This window comes from Rhea pennata, chromosome 10 (genome assembly GCF_028389875.1).
Source record: "Rhea pennata isolate bPtePen1 chromosome 10, bPtePen1.pri, whole genome shotgun sequence".
In the NCBI taxonomy this organism is placed as follows: domain Eukaryota; kingdom Metazoa; phylum Chordata; class Aves; order Rheiformes; family Rheidae; genus Rhea; species Rhea pennata.
In genome coordinates, this window is record NC_084672.1 from 17,609,018 (window position 1) to 17,627,815 (window position 18,798).

Sequence of the window (18,798 nt, forward strand, 5' to 3'; positions counted from 1 at the left end):
TGTATAAACCAATTAGTGTCATTCCCCCTCTCCCTGCCTCCAAATCAATCCTCAGAACCATGAAGATCAGTGAGTATTTTTGCTTTTCTTTTTGGTTTTATACACATACATGTATATGTATGTATGTACATCTACACACATATATACACACGCACACACGTATATATTTTTTTTGCTTGAACGTAGGACTTGAATCTCTTGAATCATAAAGTTCAGCTTCCTGTGATTGCAGACAACTGCATCATGATTCTACTTCTAAACAAAATTAAGGCTAATATTTAAAACTTAAATTTGCTTTAAATGTTACATTATAAATGAAACTGGTTGCAGTTGCTCTTCATTTTAAATGAAAAATATGCTGCTTTTTTTAAACAGGTATACCGAAAGGATCCGTATGTTAGTGAAGAAGCATCCAGACAAAGCTACGTCTTAAAACAGCCAGCAATTAATCACCCAGTACAGAGACAAGAGAGAGAGACAAATCTGATCTATGAATCTCAGGCTCAGTATGCAGAAAAACAACCAAGTAGGGAGTATGAGCAATCAGCATACAGATATGATTCAAATAACTACGTAGATCAGTTTTCTCGTGGTTATGACCCTCGCCTTCATTATGATGACCGTGTGCCTCCTTATGAGGAGCACTGGGCATATTATGATGAAAAGCAGCCCTACCAACCAAGAACAGCTTATGATAACCAACCTCCTAGGGATCTTGATTCTAAACAAAATTTGGAAGAGAGCACAGAACACAGCTATTACCCAGCACAGCCTCGTTTTGAGGAACCCCCTCCCATGAGTTATGATGGTAGACCTCGCTATGAGCACGCACCTAAAAATTTCAGCTTACCACAAGTGCGGTATGAAGATCAACATATTTCTGGATATGACACACATGGTAGATATAAATCAGAAGCTCAGCCATACCCTTCAGCCATATCTCGATCTCCTGAATCGAAGCAGTACTTTGACCCACATATGAGGGGCTATGAACAAGGTCCTCCTCAACCTTATAATGCTAAAACTGGACAATTTGAGCCTTCTCATAGTACTTCGGGTATTTCTCTTCCTCCTCCACCATCATCACAAACCAAACCAGAAGTTTTGCCTTCTAACAGTAAACCACTGCCTACACCACCATCTCTAGCAGAAGAAGAAGAAGATCCAGCTATGAAACCACAGTCTGTGCGAAGCAGAGTTAAGATATTTGAAAGAAGAAGATCACCATCTTTAGAAAAAATGAAGGACCCAAATGATACATCTTCTGTCAAGGTAAGTCATTTAAGCTTTCACTTCTTGCTTTTGTTGATGAAGTTATATCACTACTAGTAGGATGTTGTCTTGGAGAGAAACCTGCTGCTTGTAGAATACCTACCTAACTGTGATGTGCTTTAAAAGCAGAAACTGAAAACTTTCGCTATATGAATTTTGCTGTGCTAGACTCTTCCTGTGTTTGGGTTTTGGGGGTCTTTCGTTTTCCTGCAGAGCGTTTCTTTGTTTTCTTACTCTAAAAGGTGCTGCTGTATTTTTTCTAAATATTAAAAGCTAAGAAAATATGCTGTGCTTTTCTTTACAGCCTCCAGAACTAGCACCTAAACCTACACTCACAACTGTGAGTGGTCCAAAACCAGCTTCTCAAAGCCAGTATGAACATGAGAAAGCAACTTACAGGTAGATACACAGCTGATAATCCCATATTGGAAACTGAAGTTAATTAAAATGTACATACAAGACATTTTCCTGGTTCCAACTGGAAACTGCAGACTGTAGAGCAGGAGTGTATCAGTATGATTTCTGTGTTAGTAGTAAGGTTGCAAGTCTGTTGTCAAGGACACAATGATTGCTGGTGAGGTGGAAAAGTATGTTCTCAGCATTTCTAAGGAAATGATTAGAAAAGACCAAAGGAGAAAGGGAAATAATGGCTGTTTAACTTGCATAATTTAAAAATAGGTATAGTAAAAAGGAAATAAGGATTTTTTTTCTTTATGCTATAATATCATAGCTACCTCATTTCAAGACAGATGAGTTAAAAAGATATTGTGTGCCATTCTTTTAGTGGTATGCTAGATTCTTTTTCCTATAATTCAGTGCTACATGTCAGTGAATATTATTATATCACATTTTAGAGGAAGCAGCAATCCATGTAAACAGAATTACATAACTCTTATTTCAATTGCTTTACTATTAGTTAGGCTATAAAATAGAATTTGAATTCAAGTGCTTAAAATATTTAAATTGTGCAAGGCAATCATATGTTGTTCTTCCTGGTTAGGGCCCCAGAACCACAGAGACCACAAGCGAAGCCACCAGAAGATATTGTACGTTCAAACCATTATGATCCTGAAGATGATGAAGAGTATTATCGAAAGCAGCTCTCGTACTTTGATCGCAGAAGTTTTGAGAATAAGCCGTCGGCACAGGTTCCTGCCAGCCATCATTCTGAGCCCACTAAACCAATACATTCTCAGAATCAGCTGAATTTTACTAATTATTCCAAGTAAGTTTCATTGGTGGTCTCTTCATTTGTTCATTTTATTTGGTTTGTTTGTCTGTTTTAATTTAAAGCAGGAAATGAGACACATAAGGGAAAACTGGAAATTATACTACAGGTGGGATTCCGTGTGATCAGGGTATCTAATTAAAAACGTAAGTATTTCATGTTTGCGAAGTCAGTTTTGCTGCTTAGAAGTAGCTTTGTTTTGAAGAATACATGCATAACTTGCATTTTGGTAAATGAAGTGAATAACTTTTGTAGGTTTCAGGACCTTGAACATGTACTTCTCTTACTGCTTCTTTATTACAGTACGTAACAGGAGATATTTTCTTAACATAACTGTTAGTGATCAAAGCAGAGGTTTCTGTCCAGTTCAGTGTCCATTTGTTCTGCAGACAAAATTGTACGAGATAGCTATGTTTGCGACTATAAAACTTTTGGAGATGTTGATTCCAGAAGTTATCTGATGATGGAAACATCTACAACTTCCACTGTTTCGCTTCCTTGATTTGGAACACTGATAAGGAAATTATGTGGAAGTTTAAATGCTAATTTAGCTCGGGTGAAGATGGTGTTTAGAAGGTTTTTTGTCAATACTCTCTGTGGTTATCTAAATAATTTGCAGAATTCATTTGAATTCAGATCATAACAGCATGTTTTTAGCTTTCTAGAGCAACAACTATCTTGGCTTGCTGCATGCAGGCCAAAAACCAGGTCTTCTGAAGGCTTTGGTTGCCCTTGAAATCTGGACTATTCAAGCTAAGCTGAAAAATCTGGCAAGCTTAATGGAACTGAAGTCTTTGAAGTGAAAGTGTGTCTTACTGAAGTTCTTTTTAGTGTTTTGAGTGCGTTTTCAAACAGTCTCTCATGCACTTAGTACATTGTGTTTCAGCACTTATCTTAAAGGTTGTGAGCTAGGGCTCAGGAATACTATTCCTATTTCTTTAACATATACTGTCTATCATTTCCAATACCTTCCTCTATGAATTGAGAATACTAAAATCTGTTCAAAAGCATTGTGCTTGGTGGACTTCAAAGAAATCACATTTTCTAACCAGGAAGTCTACATTTGGTTACTATTTCTTGTTTTAGTAATTATCCTTTGTATGTTAAGGAAGGAATTGGATGTGTTTAGTAACCTGTAACCAATTCTGATTCTCCATCAATGATGATTATTCCTTTCTTCTTGTTTGCCTTGTATCTTGACAGAAAAATTAGAGCTTATCTATCTTGATCTCTGGATGTCATAGCAAGGGGCATTTAAAAAAGAAAAAGGCAAAAAAACAAAGTCTTGGCAGGAATTGTAATGTATTACAGTAGCTTTCAGACTTGTTTTTCTATCTGCCAAAACAATATTGCTTGTAGATAGTCTATTTTGGAGTCTTAGGCACCTCAGTTGCTGTAGTAAGTGTAAGTAAAGCTTCAAGTGGAATATTGTAAATTTTCATTAGTAATTGCAAAAATTCTTAAATTTCTCAAATGGAGAGTATTGTAAGTTTTCATTATATGTTTGTTATCTTTTACGGTATTGTCAAGCACACTGAAAAACATGAGCAATAAATGGAAGTATTAGCAAGTTTGCCACAGAATAACTACTATTTGGAAAGATATTTTTCTCTGCTTTTACCTAGCACTTTTGTGTCTGTCGTAACACTCCCATTCTTTGGCTTCTCTGTGCTGATTGTGTTTTATTGTGAGTTAGAGTATGACTTCAAGGCTTGTACCTAGAGAAATGTGAGAAAAAACTGCCACAAATAAATAAAATATTTTTATTTAAAGGCTAATGTTTAAGGCTAATGCAGTTTCACAGGTAAGAGGACAATGTTTTGGTTTTTTCCCTTATGAAGGGATATAACCTATAACAGAAAGGGACAGACATGGGAAAGATGATGACCAACTTAACAATAGTCAGCTGGAAATGGACAAAGACTAAAAGACTAGTGACAGAAGTATAAATAAATTACAAAGCTACTCAGCTGGACAGTACTCACTAGAGAAACATACTGCAGTGTGCTTGCATAGAGACAGAACACAGTTCCTAACTGGAAAAAGCATTCATATTTTGGACTTTCCCTTCAGCCAGCTTCCTATTCATACTGTCACTTATCTTTTCCGCTGTATTTGTGTGGTCATTGCTGTTCTGTTAATCAGCTCTTCCAAAAATAAGTGCAGGACTAAGTTAGGGTAGTGACGTAAGAACTGTGAATTATGCAACGTCTTCCTGCATAATTTGTACAATGTATTTTGGGTACAGAGGACAGATTTTATTTACGAACAATAGCTACCCCTTTTTTGATTTTAAATGTTAATCTCTTCAACATTGATTTAAATTATGTAAAATTGTCTTTAAATCATCTCTGGAGTAGATAATGCACTAATTAATGAATGAACTTCGTAGTACATCTTTTCATTCAATTTTGAGGACAGAGCCTCATAAAAATTGCATTCAGAGTGCAGTACCAAAATAGATTTAATAGCTTTATCCTTTGTATGACTGGTTGTGAGCACCATAAATCTGATATCCGTAAAGGTACTTCAGTATCTCCTTCCTGCTGTGTCTTTTTTAGCTGTTTTGTTACAGCTATTCTAGTGATCTTCTAATGGTAGTTTGGATAGCTTCAGGATTTTTTGATCCAACCTGAAAGATTTGTGCTACATACTAGTGAGAGAATAAAAAAACAAATTAACTAGATCACTAACTTGTCCAAATCTGAGTTCAGAATGCATGCGCTGTTTTCTGAGAAGCACATGCCTTCGACTGCATCAATACTGAATGAATGCAAACTTAAAATCTCTTAACTACATACGTGTATAACAACTACAAATATATTTGAAGTTTCAAACTTGTCTTTGAATTCATACTTTGTATGTTGATGGTGATGTCATCGTATATTTGTGTCACATTTTTTGCAGAGAAAATAAGATGTACAACTTCTGCTTTGGAAGACATTTTAAACTTAACCATTGTGTACTGCTTTGGAGATTAAAACTGTTTGCTTATGGCTGAGGCTTCTACCTTACTATTTGCAGGGAGGTAATATATATTTTCCTGAAGAGAGCATTAATACTTATTAGTGGTTTATGGTGAGCTGAAGTTAGCTGTTGACAGTCATCTCTTGGTGCAATTTCGTTATTAATGCCATAAGCTAGTACTTAGAGCTTTCATATGTGCTTATGCTGTGTTCTGGAAACTTGCTTAATTACTTTATCTGTGTAGGGTGTGCAGAATACACTGAACAGTCTTGCTTAATTTTGGAATAAATTTTTATCCATTGTCTGACAATGGGTTTGCAGCTTAAATAAAACAGTGAAAATTTATAGGTGTTTTTCAACCATATTGGCTTGTATCTTTTTGAAGACGGGGCAAGTGAGTTTTTTTATCTTCAATTAGCAGTACATATAGTATATCACAAATGAGTTTAAGCAGCTTATGTAATATGAGGTGTCTTAAAATGAAGGTTCATATTGCAATCTTGTATTTGAAAGAAATCAGATCTAGCATTGAGAGAGTATGTATGACTATTATGTGTACAAATGTTTACCTTTTTATTTAAATTAAGGAAATTTGTGCCATCATTAAAACTGTTTTGTAAGGGTGCTTACAAAGATGGACTTCAGCATTTTTATGTTGTCAGCAACTGTAGAGTAAGGACTAGTTTCTCTTGTTTTGTCTGAGAAAATAGTGAAAACGGTAAATGGATGTGTGTTTGTGGATCTAGCTGGATCAATTTAAGAAGCTGCTGCTGCTGTGAGTAGTGAACTAATTCCTGCTTGGTTCACTGTAGTTACCTGCATTAGCTTGAAATACTACAGAATGAGCGTGGCTAAATTCTGCATTGAAATAGTTAGGAGTACTTACACGATCAGGTACCGTCTCATCTGAGGAGCAGCTTGCTCTAAAACTGCTCTAGCAGAGTCCTGTGTCTTCTCCTGAGCCAGCCTTTTGTGTGTGGAGACGGTCTGAATCGGATCTTAAGATCAGGAGCTTGATTTGATTAAAACTTTATTCTATACACTAAAATTTATAGACTGTACCTAGTATTAATCGGGAGTATATATAATTTTTAAACAAAAACTAAGTAAGCTTAGGATACAGCACATCTTTGACTAGAGGAACTTCATGGGTGTGCTGACAATTCACAGGCAAGTGTTTGATAATGGGTTTGCTTAGGTGGGGATCCTGAGCAGTGCGGCTGGGGCTCAGCCTTAGGTGCATGCCATGGAAGGAGGCACTTTGTCCTGTGGCCAGTGCAATGCCAGCTGCATTTCTATTGTCACAGCTATCTTTTTTGGTCTCTACTTCAGAAAACGCTACCCTTCCACCCCCACCTCCAACTAGTTTATATCTCCCTCTGAGAAGCAGTGATTTCAGGTAGGCATTTTTCTGAGAATAATACCCATCTGGAGTAAAGAAAACAGTGAGGAAGTGTGTAGTGATAACTTCTGCTGTTAGATGCATACTGTTTTCTATAAAATCAGTGTGATATAGATACAGCAGATCTAAAATGACCTTTTTTTGCAACACTAATTTTAAACGCAATTTCATGCAGATGCTGTTTCATCCACTGAGCAACCCATTCACGTGGTCATGAAGCAGACTTCTCAAAGTTGACCAAACCTTTTCTTAGTTTCATAATGCTCTTCTCCCAAGCATTAAGAGTGTTCTCATAATAATAATAGTAATAATAATTATTTATTCTTTCCTGCTACTTTAGAAATAGGAAAGCAGTCAGGTGTGGTGTTAAGATAGAACAGTCTTTCCTTTGCCCAAAGCTTGTTCTCCGCTCCTACGGAGAAGAATATTCTGCCTTTCAGGGAAAGGATACTCTCACAATCTTCTTCAGCCAAGGTGCTGTTTACAGATAGGGTTTATGATTAAATTTTTTATTGGATCTTTAAATTTTTTATTGGATCTTTTTAATGAAATAAACATAGTAAAGATTTGAATGTTAAAGAAGAATATGTACTTTTCAAACAAGAATTCTGTAAACAGTAAGTGCAGTCTTGTAATGTTGCATGTAATCTTCACATACCAGTTTTCATTCTATTTTAAGGGAGAAATTAGTCTTCAGTGTGTTAAGTGACAGCCAATCTCTCCCCTTTCTCAGCTGACAGACTAACTGCAGATAACGTTTGCAGGTGGCTAAGAGCTTATTTGTGAGTTCTTTTAAAATGATATAAATATTTAAACTTTACATTAAGGTATTCTAACCTTAATTGTAGAGTGAGTGAATGCTAGCTAATTAATAAATACATGAATAGCATGTTTTGAAATGGGATAGGAAAGACTTGTGATTTTGTTCATACATATATTTACTCATTTTACAAATGTCATTTTTTTTCTTGACCGCTGTAAAAAAAATAAAAAGGATCAGAACAAGTAGCAAAATTTCTTCGTAGGGAAACACTGGACTATAGATATAAAAGAATCTGTAATACTTGACTTACGTATCATACTGAAGCATGAATACATAATTTTCACTGTAGCTTGTTAATGCAGTTTGTTACATTTTTATTGGCGTAGAGAAAATGAATGGATGGTGGACAGTTGTCTTAATGTAAAATGCATTTGCTTGCAGTTTACAAGCAAAGTAGTGTTGAAACTAAGGTAAAACATAGATATGCTTATGATTCTTTCTCCTGGTGTATCTAAACAGTTGTTTGAAGATGCACCTTTAAGAACTGCTAAATTTGTTCCGCAGAGAAGGTGGTCTTTTTCAGATCTCACAAATGACTAAAGGAAACAATATTCTGCTCAACTTAGAGAATTGTACCTGGTTTTGGATGAGTTGGTAGTGTTATAGAAATACTTGTTGTAATTGTACCTGATATGAACTGCAAAAACTACATTGTTCTTAGATATGTTTAAAGACTGAAGAATAAGATAAGTGCAAGCATAAGTAAGATTCTGTTAGAATTTGAGATTTCTTGGTTCACTTTTTAAAAATATATCAAATAGCCATTTACTTATACAGCTTCTAATAAATGGTTTAAAGTTAGTGTCATCTTTTTGTTACTTTATATAGCTGTCAGTTTGAGATACTGACCACCACGCAATTCACTGACAAAATCTCATGTTAAATATAGCAAGTGATCATTGTGCGTATGTGTACAGCAAAGGCCTAATCAGACATGTCACTATCCAAGCTAATGTCTTTTTGTCAAACAGTCATGTTGTATGAGAAGTGCTAGGGCTAACATAAGTGTGAAAAAATAACATGCTCAAGATAGAATGACTATTTTTCTTTCATTCTTCTATTGCTGTTTGCTTTGCTATCACCTAGATTACTTGGCTCTTACACTAGCTATGACTACTTGAAAAGGAACATCAAGTGGTAAGACTGCTGTTGATGTGAGGATGTTTTAAGGTGTCCTCTCACTGTTACATTTCATCACAGGCATTATGTGCACTTCAAAATTTTGACTCATGAATTCTGAAAGTAAGTGCAATATATTGCAGTCCAAAATGACAGGTATTTGTGAAATCAGTCATCTCCCAAAAGGACCTCTTTTGGAGAAGTATCTCTAGTATCAGCAAGAAATATTTTGAAAATAAGATTTTAAAATTGTCTACATTATGCACATAAAGCTAGTGAAGCTTAAGCTGATTGCATTTCTAATGAAGATGGCATTGTTCAAATACTGGGTGTATTTAGAAAAGCTATGCTGGAACCCGCTTTCCTCTTTCTTAGCCAATTAGGCTTTTAAACAACTCTGTCTTCCACACCCACCTCCGAAATCCTCAGTTTAAATTCTTATTTTGAAGACCTGCTAAATTAGAGAACTTTTTTTTAACTGAAAATACTCCAACTCAAATTAAAAAAATGAAGATCTTGTAATTACAAAAATACACCTGAGATGTCATCTGCCTTTTGTTTGCCATCTTTGGTTTGTGTTACTAATCTTTTTCAAGATTCAATGTTGTCTTGAAATCTATTGTGCTTATTGATGAATGTTTTTATATTTAGGAAAGGTTATTAAAGAAAATGTGTTTTGATGTTTATAGGAAGAGATGGAAATCAAATGATCATAGAAGAAAAATATGGTGAAGGCAGGAACTCAGAATACTGAGGAAAACTGAACAGTCAAATATTGATTTCACTTTTTCAACAGGGGGAAGACAACTGATGTTGAATCAATGGATAGGCCTGTTGGTGAAAAGCGTTATGAGTCGGTCCCTCAAGTTACAACTCCTCCTCCTGCTTCTTCAGTACAGTATACACAACCTCAGTCAATTAATAGTCCTGTCCTGTCTCTCCCAGCACATCACAAGCCTGCACTTTCTGAGGGTGAGCAGTTTGAAAGTTAACCTGTCTCATATATTGTAACTGAATTTGTGTTTACACACCTTACTGGAATGCTTTCTCCTTTCCCATAATTTGCAAATGGCACAGATGTCTTGAGTCACTGCAGAATTTCTACTTAAGGGAAGAAAAATATAGTGCCTAGGAATTGCTGCAGAATAACATTCTGTTAAGGTGTCTCTTAAAAATATAAACTTAGACTGAAGAACTTTTGATCAAGCCACATAATTTACTCAAAAAAAAAAATGTTGAGCACTTTTGTGGATATTTCAGCGTGTGAACTGGTAGCTCTGTCGTTCTCTAATTGAAATTTGAAGCAATTACTAGTGGACGTAACGTTTTACTATATTCAAGTTGAATCCTGTGAGCTGTTTGGTGATCTATCTGCCCCTGTGATTTCTAGGTTTAAGTAGTCATCATAACTGTCTATTCCATGTTTAGTGGCCTCAGCAAAGATGAAATAAACTTTCCAGCATTTAAAGATGAATTTCTGTATCCTGTTGGAACAGACTCTTAGGCATGAGTAGTTCATAGGCTTCTAAAAATAGGAGAGAAAATAGCTTTGATTTTAATATGCTTAGGAGTGATGTTTGGTCCAACTGAATTTTACAAGTCTAAGTGCATGATAATATTTTTTTTTCTATTTTTTGGCATGGTATAAATTAGTTTAACCTCTTAATGAAAAGATCATACTATTATATCTAACAAATGTGATGAAACAGGGATAATTTGCCAGAGTGTATGAAATGTAATAGGAAGATTGGTGACCTAAATATGTATTAAGATTCAGCTCTCTTATCTAGTAGATTAGAAGTTGGACAAAATGTATTCTCATGCTATTGTGTACAGGATTGGAAAATTCTGGTGGTTATTGATGATTTGATATCTTTATTTGCATTGCAGTTAATTCCATGTCTGAACCTCCTCCACCTCAGAACAAACCAGCAATTTTCAGATCCTCTAGGGAGGACACTGTGCAGTCTACATTTTATCCTCAGAAGAGTTTCCCTGATAAAGGCCCCATTAATGGAACTGATCAGATTCAGAAAACGGTCACTCCTTCTTACAACCGCTTTACAACAAAACCTTACACGAGTGCTGCCAGGCCATTTGAGCGCAAGTTTGAAAGTCCTAAATTCAACCATAATCTCTTGCCAAATGAAGCTCAACATAAACCAGAGCTGCCGTCAAAATCTCCAAATTCTCCTCAACCGATTTTGAAAGCACACAGCTCGTCACAGCCTCCTGAGTTTGACAGTGGAATGGACACCTTCGCTGTACAGGCAGACAAGCCGAAATATCAACCAAATAATGTTAATGCTGTGCCTAAAGCCATTCCTGTAAGGTAAGTGTCTTGGCATTTTGTTTGTTTTGTTTTCATTAGTACATCTTTGAAATAGTTCATCTATGAAACCACGAGTTTCTTCATTGCCGTGCTTCCAACTTTTGTTGATGTCAGCCCATAAGCCAAGATGGCTACTGTGATTCTAAAATTCTGCCAAAGAGCATCTGGAGAGGTATTTAAGGTGTGAGTCTTCACTGTCTTGTTCCTGTCATCTTGTATCCAATTTTTACTATTAAGAAGTGGTATGGCTCTTATTTCTCATACTAGAATTTTAACTTTTCTGGTAGATATTGATCACTTGTCCTTTTTATTTGTCTCTAGAAGACAGAGTTAATTTCTAATGATAGCTGTTGCACCGAATTGTCTTAATTAAATGTGTGTAGAGACAGTTCTCAGTTCATTTGTGTGGGGGACATTTTGAAAGTCTTTGTGAAAAGAGAAAATCACTTTAGCAATTTTGTATCGGATCTCCTTACTATGAGACCAAACAGTAACTGCTTAGAAGTAGCTTGTATTTACCTAGTGTTCTTGAGCAGTCAGAACTAAAATATGTCAACAGTAACAAATAGTATTCCGTTAGACTCTTTGCTCACTTGTTTTGATTCTTATTAATATTTGCAAAATAGTATTTTACTATTCTCTGTGATCTCTGAATAATTAAAATGCATGAACCAGACTGAAATCCTGCTTGTTTCTTCACTGACTCAGAAATATAATACCAGAATGAATCCTATTTACTCTTTAAGAGATGAGGAATGTTTTGATCCTGTATAGTCATAGGCTACTAGAAATCTTGAAGTTACTGGTTTCTTCATGATTTCTACTTTAGAAACTGATCTGAAATCTAATCAAATTAGTCATTTGATAATTTATTTCTTTTAGTTGTATCATGGCAACCTGGAGAAATCTTTGAGTTTCATTTTCAATGTGTATCTTACAATATTAAATCTGTCTCAAACAGATTAAATGTCAAATTAAATGTCTCAAATGATTGTTGGGCATACTCAATATTGTCTTAAATTGGTGCTAGCCTACTGGCCATGCACTGATAAACAAGTTACATGTAAGTATGCCACTGATTTTTCAGGAAGAAAATGCTGACAAAACTGCTAGACTTTAATCTCTGTCCTATATTCAGCCCTTCGGCACTAGAGGATGAGGAGGAAGAAGATGGACACACTGTTGTAGCCACAGCAAGAGGTGTATTTAACAGCAATGGTGGTGTATTGAGCTCCATTGAGACTGGAGTTAGTATTATTATACCACAAGGAGCCATTCCAGAGGGAATAGAGCAAGAAATATATTTCAAAGTCTGCAGAGATAATAGTATACTTCCACCTTTGGACAAAGAGAAAGGTAAGAGCTGGTGCTGTAACTTGCTGTATTATTTAGTATTACTACCAGTTACGTTTAGAGGGAAATGTGGTCTTTTCCGTATTTCATAAATGAGCAGTACAAAGGAAAAAGTATTCTTCTCAGAAAATTGCCAGTAAGATGGAAGTTGTTGTGCGTTTTTTCTTATTTTAAAGAAGCTTTGAAATTGTAGTTTCAGGGATATTTTCTAGACATTAGGACCAAAAGAATTACACAAAGCATAAAAGTCTGAAATTTATTTCAGCAGTTCAAAATATGTTTTAATTTGTCTAAAAATGGACTCACCTTTGTTTTTTAACTTAAGGAAGAAGAATATACTTTGAGGGAGGGAGGGAGGGGAAGGGAGAGATATATAAAAGGGGATAAGTACGATATCTTACAGTTCAGGAATCTTTCCCTTTTCCCATCTGTCCTTAACATCACTATTTCAGTGTACAAGCACCAGATAAAACGTGATATAAAACCTGTTAAATTCCCAGTTTCCTAAAGTCAATAAAGTAAAAGCCTTAGTTTCATGAATGTGCAGTTGCAACAGTGGCAATCCATGGTTGCCTTGAATCTTTATAATTTGTGTAACATGCTCTTCAACTGAATAATCTTATGTTACCCTTGGAGTGTTAAATTGTCAAAATAAACCTACATGCTTTTGTACTGTGGATTTTGATTGTTAGGATGGGGTTGTAAATTCCTGAGCTGCAAATAAGTGCTCAGAAGTACACAAGTATGTCTAGGGGGGTTGATTCAGCCCAGTGTGCCTTAAATCCGTATGAGCAGAGCATCATCAGCTGTTGCATTAGGAAGGCTGATACAGATTTGGGTTTTGTTACTTCTGATTAACCTGCTTAACTTCTAATGAACCTGCATAGAATTTAATGCCAAGAAAATCCCAACATGATTTAGTCATTGTTGTTTATCCTTTTTCATTTGGAAATAATGTGATATATACCATTGAGAAGTGCTCTAAAAGGGGCAGTGAGAAACAATCTTGATAACTGCTATTCTTTATAGTTCAAAATGATGATACTATTCTATAGAATTAAGTTATCGTGTCGCTCTGTAATATATGTATGTAATAATATGGATATAATGTAATAATTTCTGTTAACTGTAGGTGAAACACTTCTTAGCCCCTTGGTAATGTGTGGGCCCCATGGACTAAAATTCCTGAAGCCAGTGGAGCTGCGCCTGCCACATTGTGCGTCTATGACCCCTGATGGTTGGTCTTTTGCTCTAAAATCCTCCGACTCCTCGTCGGGTATGCTGTCCTCCCTCTGTCCTTTTGGGGCTTTTGGGTGCTATCGAATAATTTAAGTTCATTTGGCTAAAGGTGATGCTGTGTAATATAAGGAACTCAATCACTGTATTTGTGTCAAACTCTCCCATTTCACTTTCATTACAAATGTCTTTTCTTACATTTACTCATGGTGCAAATTCATATCTAAAACCATGACTGACAGCAGAAAGAGTAATATCTTTATCATTAGTTTATTAAATATTACTGTATTTTTTTATTCACTCTCCTTTCTTGAGGACTGCTACAGCTGAATACACTTGAAATGATAGTCGCACTAAAACTCAAGAGGAAATGATTATGTACCTCTGGCCTTTGTAACAACTGTTGTTTGTTGCTTAATTAACCATATAGGACTCTGGCAAATCTTAACAATCTGCATGTTCATAAATCATGATTTAACACTTGTTAACTGTTTCCATGTGTGCAAGTTGATGCTAACAACTGGATCATTTAAGAAAACTGTAGTGTTTAGTAAAAACATTTACAACTTATCCTAATGTAGCTGGATTTTCCACAAGACTTTTCTTGCTTGCTTCTGCCTATTTTTTCCTCTACCGCCTTTTGCCCAGAAGTTTTGGGTTGGTAGTGAAAGATGCAACTAGATTGCAGTTTTATTTATCTGTCCATTTTTACCTCACTGTGGCTTTCTGGGAACAGAGGAGAAATGTTTTGGCTGAAATTGTTAATGATGAGCCTAAGTTAGAATTCCTGGGCAAATTTCAAGCAATTTCATGAAATGGCTGTGAAGTTAGAGATATACAAAGCAATGTTTGCACATTTGGGGAAAAAGTCTTAAGGTTTTATTCAGCTACCTTCAAAATTTATGGTGGAAAAATTTATACCATTAATGTGTACATATGATCTAAATGATGAGTTGAAAAATGTACTTTCTGTATACAGCATTTAAGCCATCGTGTATGCATATCTTCTGTCATTAATGTATCTATCACTGTCAACACCAAAGCGCTGATGCTTGGAAGAGTAAAGCATCAATCCCCTTGATGGGGATTCAATAACTTAGAGGTATTAATGGCAATAACTTTGTTTTTATAAGCTATTACATGCATGTGTTGCATGCATCTATTTAACAATGTGTATATATGTGACAGTGTTAAAATACCGACACAAAAACCTTAGGGTCCTGGAAAATATTAATTATGTACAAAGATGAGACAACACTTATTTTGTAACTGTAACACCTGTTCATGAACTTACTTGAAGTGGAGGGGGAGGATTCAAATCTTCAAAACAATAACTGAAGTTTGAGACATTTTTCTCCCTATCCAAAGTGGTGTGTGTGCAAGTGCATGTGTGGGTGAGAGAGCAAGAGCGTGTATATTCAAACAGTAACACTTTATGTATTGTAAATATAACACCACATTCTGTTAATCTGAAATGGGATGTATATCATAACATTGCTCTTTTGAGACAAACTTTAAAATTAGGCAATTCTGTCTTATGATATGTAAGTAGACCATACTGTGTCTTAAATAAATAATTGTTTTCTCTCTTTTTAAAGTAGTTGGTTATGGGACTCTGATTTTTCAGATGGCTTTATATTAACAGTTTATAGAATTCCTGTTTTTTTCCTGTCTTCAATATTCTGCTCTGCCTCATCTTTTCCTAAATGTGTCCATGTTCTGTCCTTAAAATGACATTCATTTGCACTTACTAACACCCTTTCTGCCACATTTAGGCCTGCTATCAATATATTACACTGCTAAATCTCTTCAAACTCTCGAATGATTCTGGTGTTAAGACCAACTGGAGAAAAGGTTGCCTTTTATGGCCACACCTATTATATTATAATAGAACAAAATACTAGATGATCATTTTCTAAAAACATTTGTGTGTAATTACGGGAGGAACGTCCTCAACAGCTAGAGTTGCACTGGCTGCAATCAGGTCCTCACAATGTACTTAGAAGGAAAGATTGGGAAAACATCTGCTATAGTGTTTCTCTTACGCAAGACAAGGACCTAGTCCTCCTAACCTCTTATTCTGCCCTCCAACTAATGCATTCAGTCTTGTCAGTCTTGATTGAGCAGAATTTCTGCATCTACAAAAATGGAAAATTCTCCAATATTACTAAGCTCTTAACTGAAATAATTAGTTTTACCTGGCTGTAGTAGACTTGCTTGCATTCTCTAAACTGTGCACAGGCCATTTCTAATTTTTGTCCCTACATCAGATGTTACCATCACTCAGTGCATTGTGTACTTCATTTTGTTTGCATGAGTTCAAGAAAACTCTATGGAGTTTACATCAGTTTCATTTAATACAGAGATCTCAGGTGTTTGTAGTCTGTGGGACTGGATTTTCTGTCATGTTGCGCATTTCTCAAGCCAGATCTACTTTGACCAATCTATGAATGCCATTTATCTGGAAGGCTTTAAGAATTCCAGTGTGTTTTTCTCTGTTATACCGTAATAATACTCTTCTTACAGCAGCAGCATTTAGTAATGTTTTTAGCTAAGTAAATGAAGAATAAATTCTCCAGTTGAAACAGTAGGCAACAGTTGAGTATGCAGATGGGAATGTCACTTTTCTCTGGTGAGATAGCACATGAATACTTTTCCCTTCTGACAAAGTTAGTCAGGACCTTGATCCCGAGTGGATAGGATCTGCTGTGGAAGTGTTCAGTATAGATCAGCAGTCTGGGGTTTCTTTAAGAATGTCAGTATACAGCTTTTCCAAAACTAATGACATTGTCAAGCTCTTGTACGAGTGCATTGGGTGAAGATGCAAAGTAATGATTTCAATCCCCTCTATGCTAACTTTCACAGTGGAAGGTAAAGCTTACCTGTATGTCATAGTGCTTTGTTACAATATAATTTCAGATGGACTCATCTGTATTCGAAGTTATTTAAAAACTTCAAATGCATCCTACCCAGAGTAGCTTTTACAATGTCGTAGTATTTTGTCACTCTGTGAAAGAGCTGGCGAGTGCCTGATGTATTGTTAACGTTTTTACAGAAAGCTGTGTTGTGTGTTGGTGCTGCAGAGTAAAATGATTTATAATTAACAATTCTGGAACAGCATCTTTCTTTTTAAAAAGCTGTGTTCTATCCTATATTATATAAAAAAAACAAACAAAAAAAACAAAGGTTGATTTAGAATTTAAGAAGTCCTATCCAAAAACTTGGTTGTTTCAAGATGTACTCTGTTTGACGGCGGATACTAAACACCAGCATTGTGTTTTCCTCCCACAGGTGACCCCAAAACCTGGCAGAACAAGTCTCTTCCTGGGGATCCAAACTATCTTGTTGGAGCAAACTGTGTCTCAGTTCTAATTGACCACTTCTAAATATTAAGCTAGCTGACTGAGTAAATAATGTGAAACTGAGATGGACCTTACATATAAACTGAACCACTCTATCAAGTATTAACTGTTCTATAAATGATAATGGATCTTAGTGTTTAAGCATTTTGCTTTAACTAACAGTGGTTTAGCAAGTACACTCTTTGAACCATGGTCACAATACATGCCACAAACAGGGAGTGTACAGTGGGAACAAGGTAGGGTTCTTGCAGGTTCTATATGCTTTGGTTCATTGGTGGTTTTCTGGTTTTCTGTTTGGTTTTTGTTGTTGCTTTTTTTTAAGGACACTGCTAGTATTTCATTGTTTTAAAAAAATTGCAAATATCAATGGGATTGGATACAGAAGAATTCAGTTAGTTCATACTCCACTGGTGAAAACACAAAATTTGGCCTGCCTTTTTACTACTCTGTTTTGTAATGCACAAGACTACGTTTTGGTCTCTAGTTTTTAAATGACTTTTGGTGTACATGTTCAATGAAATGGCAATCAACTCTGGCTAGCACAGTTTAGATGTTTTCCTCTGCTAAGAGGCTAATACAAACACGTCTACTTAATTGTATATGGAAACATTGTCATGAGAACGGGGTTTGGGGGGGAAGCATGTGAGATGACTATGGTTCAGTTGCCTCTGCGGATTTGTAAATTAACCACATTATTACAGACCTATTAACCAGCAGGGATGCCTTACCCTCATGTTTTTAATAGTCTTAGCTCTTATAGATCTCTGTATTAAGTTTGTATGACTTTTGTGCTTACCTAGATAATATATCATGAGAGACTGGGGGAAAAGGGGCGGGGGGGATTGTGAATTTGGTTTAGAGAACAAGTACTGTTTGTGTTGATCAGCCAGAAGAGAAACGGAAGAAAATGATGGTATGTTTTCTGCTATGCATTAGGAAATTTATAGATGTTAGACTGCTTGTATATAATGCGTGCATACCACTTTTGTTCTTGGTTTGTAAATTAACTTTTATAAGCTTTACCTTTTTATATATATAAATATATATTAAAAAAACAGGCAAAGTTTCTTAAGGATATCTTTGTATTCTCATACCTTTTGAGCCTTGAACTTTGACATCTGCAGCAATAAAGCAGCATTTCTACATTATATGAACAAGGACACTTTTTAAAAATGCACAAACTTGTTACGTTTTTAAGTGCTGCATTTAAAGAATATAACTCTGAATTCTATACTTTGATTAAATTCTTGAAAAGTATCCCTACTGTAATTTGTGATAAGGATGCTGTACTATGTGCCCTGAAATGTATTTTTTTACTAATAGACAATTTATTATGGCACATCGGCACTACTACTGTTTAGATAATACATCACTGCATTCTGTTAATGAGTTATTAGCTATTCAGGTGTGGCTGATTTTTTCTTTGCAGTTATTAAAATTACACATTTCTAAATATACATAATAAAACTGTTTTTAAAATAATAAAGGAGATTCCAGTACCTTATTTTTTCTGAAATGCATTTATGTGGTAACATGACTAAAGCAATTTTGATTTCCTATGTAAGTAGGTAGTGGATTAGCTGGATTCTGCCATATGTTCTTCCAGAACTCTTTTTGGAGCTTAATAGAACGGTCACTAGCAGGGTTCCTGGAATGAAGAACTCCAGTCTGGATCTGAACAACATCCATTTTTCAGGAACATGC

The 18,798-nt window shown here is 35.6% G+C and overlaps 1 protein-coding gene across 4 annotated transcripts in view; it reads left to right on the forward strand.

Annotated features, from left to right (window-relative positions):
• Window positions 1-18,580, forward strand: part of TJP1 (tight junction protein 1) — an 83,145-nt gene extending 64,565 nt beyond the window's left edge. For 2 of the 4 annotated variants that reach the window (XM_062584282.1, XM_062584285.1), the window contains 8 exons: window positions 376-1,272; window positions 1,577-1,671; window positions 2,273-2,497; window positions 9,608-9,783; window positions 10,702-11,143; window positions 12,282-12,499; window positions 13,629-13,772; window positions 17,024-18,580. In XM_062584282.1, the coding sequence (XP_062440266.1) occupies window positions 376-1,272; window positions 1,577-1,671; window positions 2,273-2,497; window positions 9,608-9,783; window positions 10,702-11,143; window positions 12,282-12,499; window positions 13,629-13,772; window positions 17,024-17,118 (2,292 nt within the window). In that variant the 3' untranslated portion in view covers window positions 17,119-18,580. The remainder of the gene's footprint in view (window positions 1-375; window positions 1,273-1,576; window positions 1,672-2,272; window positions 2,498-9,607; window positions 9,784-10,701; window positions 11,144-12,281; window positions 12,500-13,628; window positions 13,773-17,023) is intronic. The other 2 variants (XM_062584283.1, XM_062584284.1) reach the window with 2 other exon arrangements.
• The last annotated feature ends 218 nt before the right edge of the window (window positions 18,581-18,798 follow it).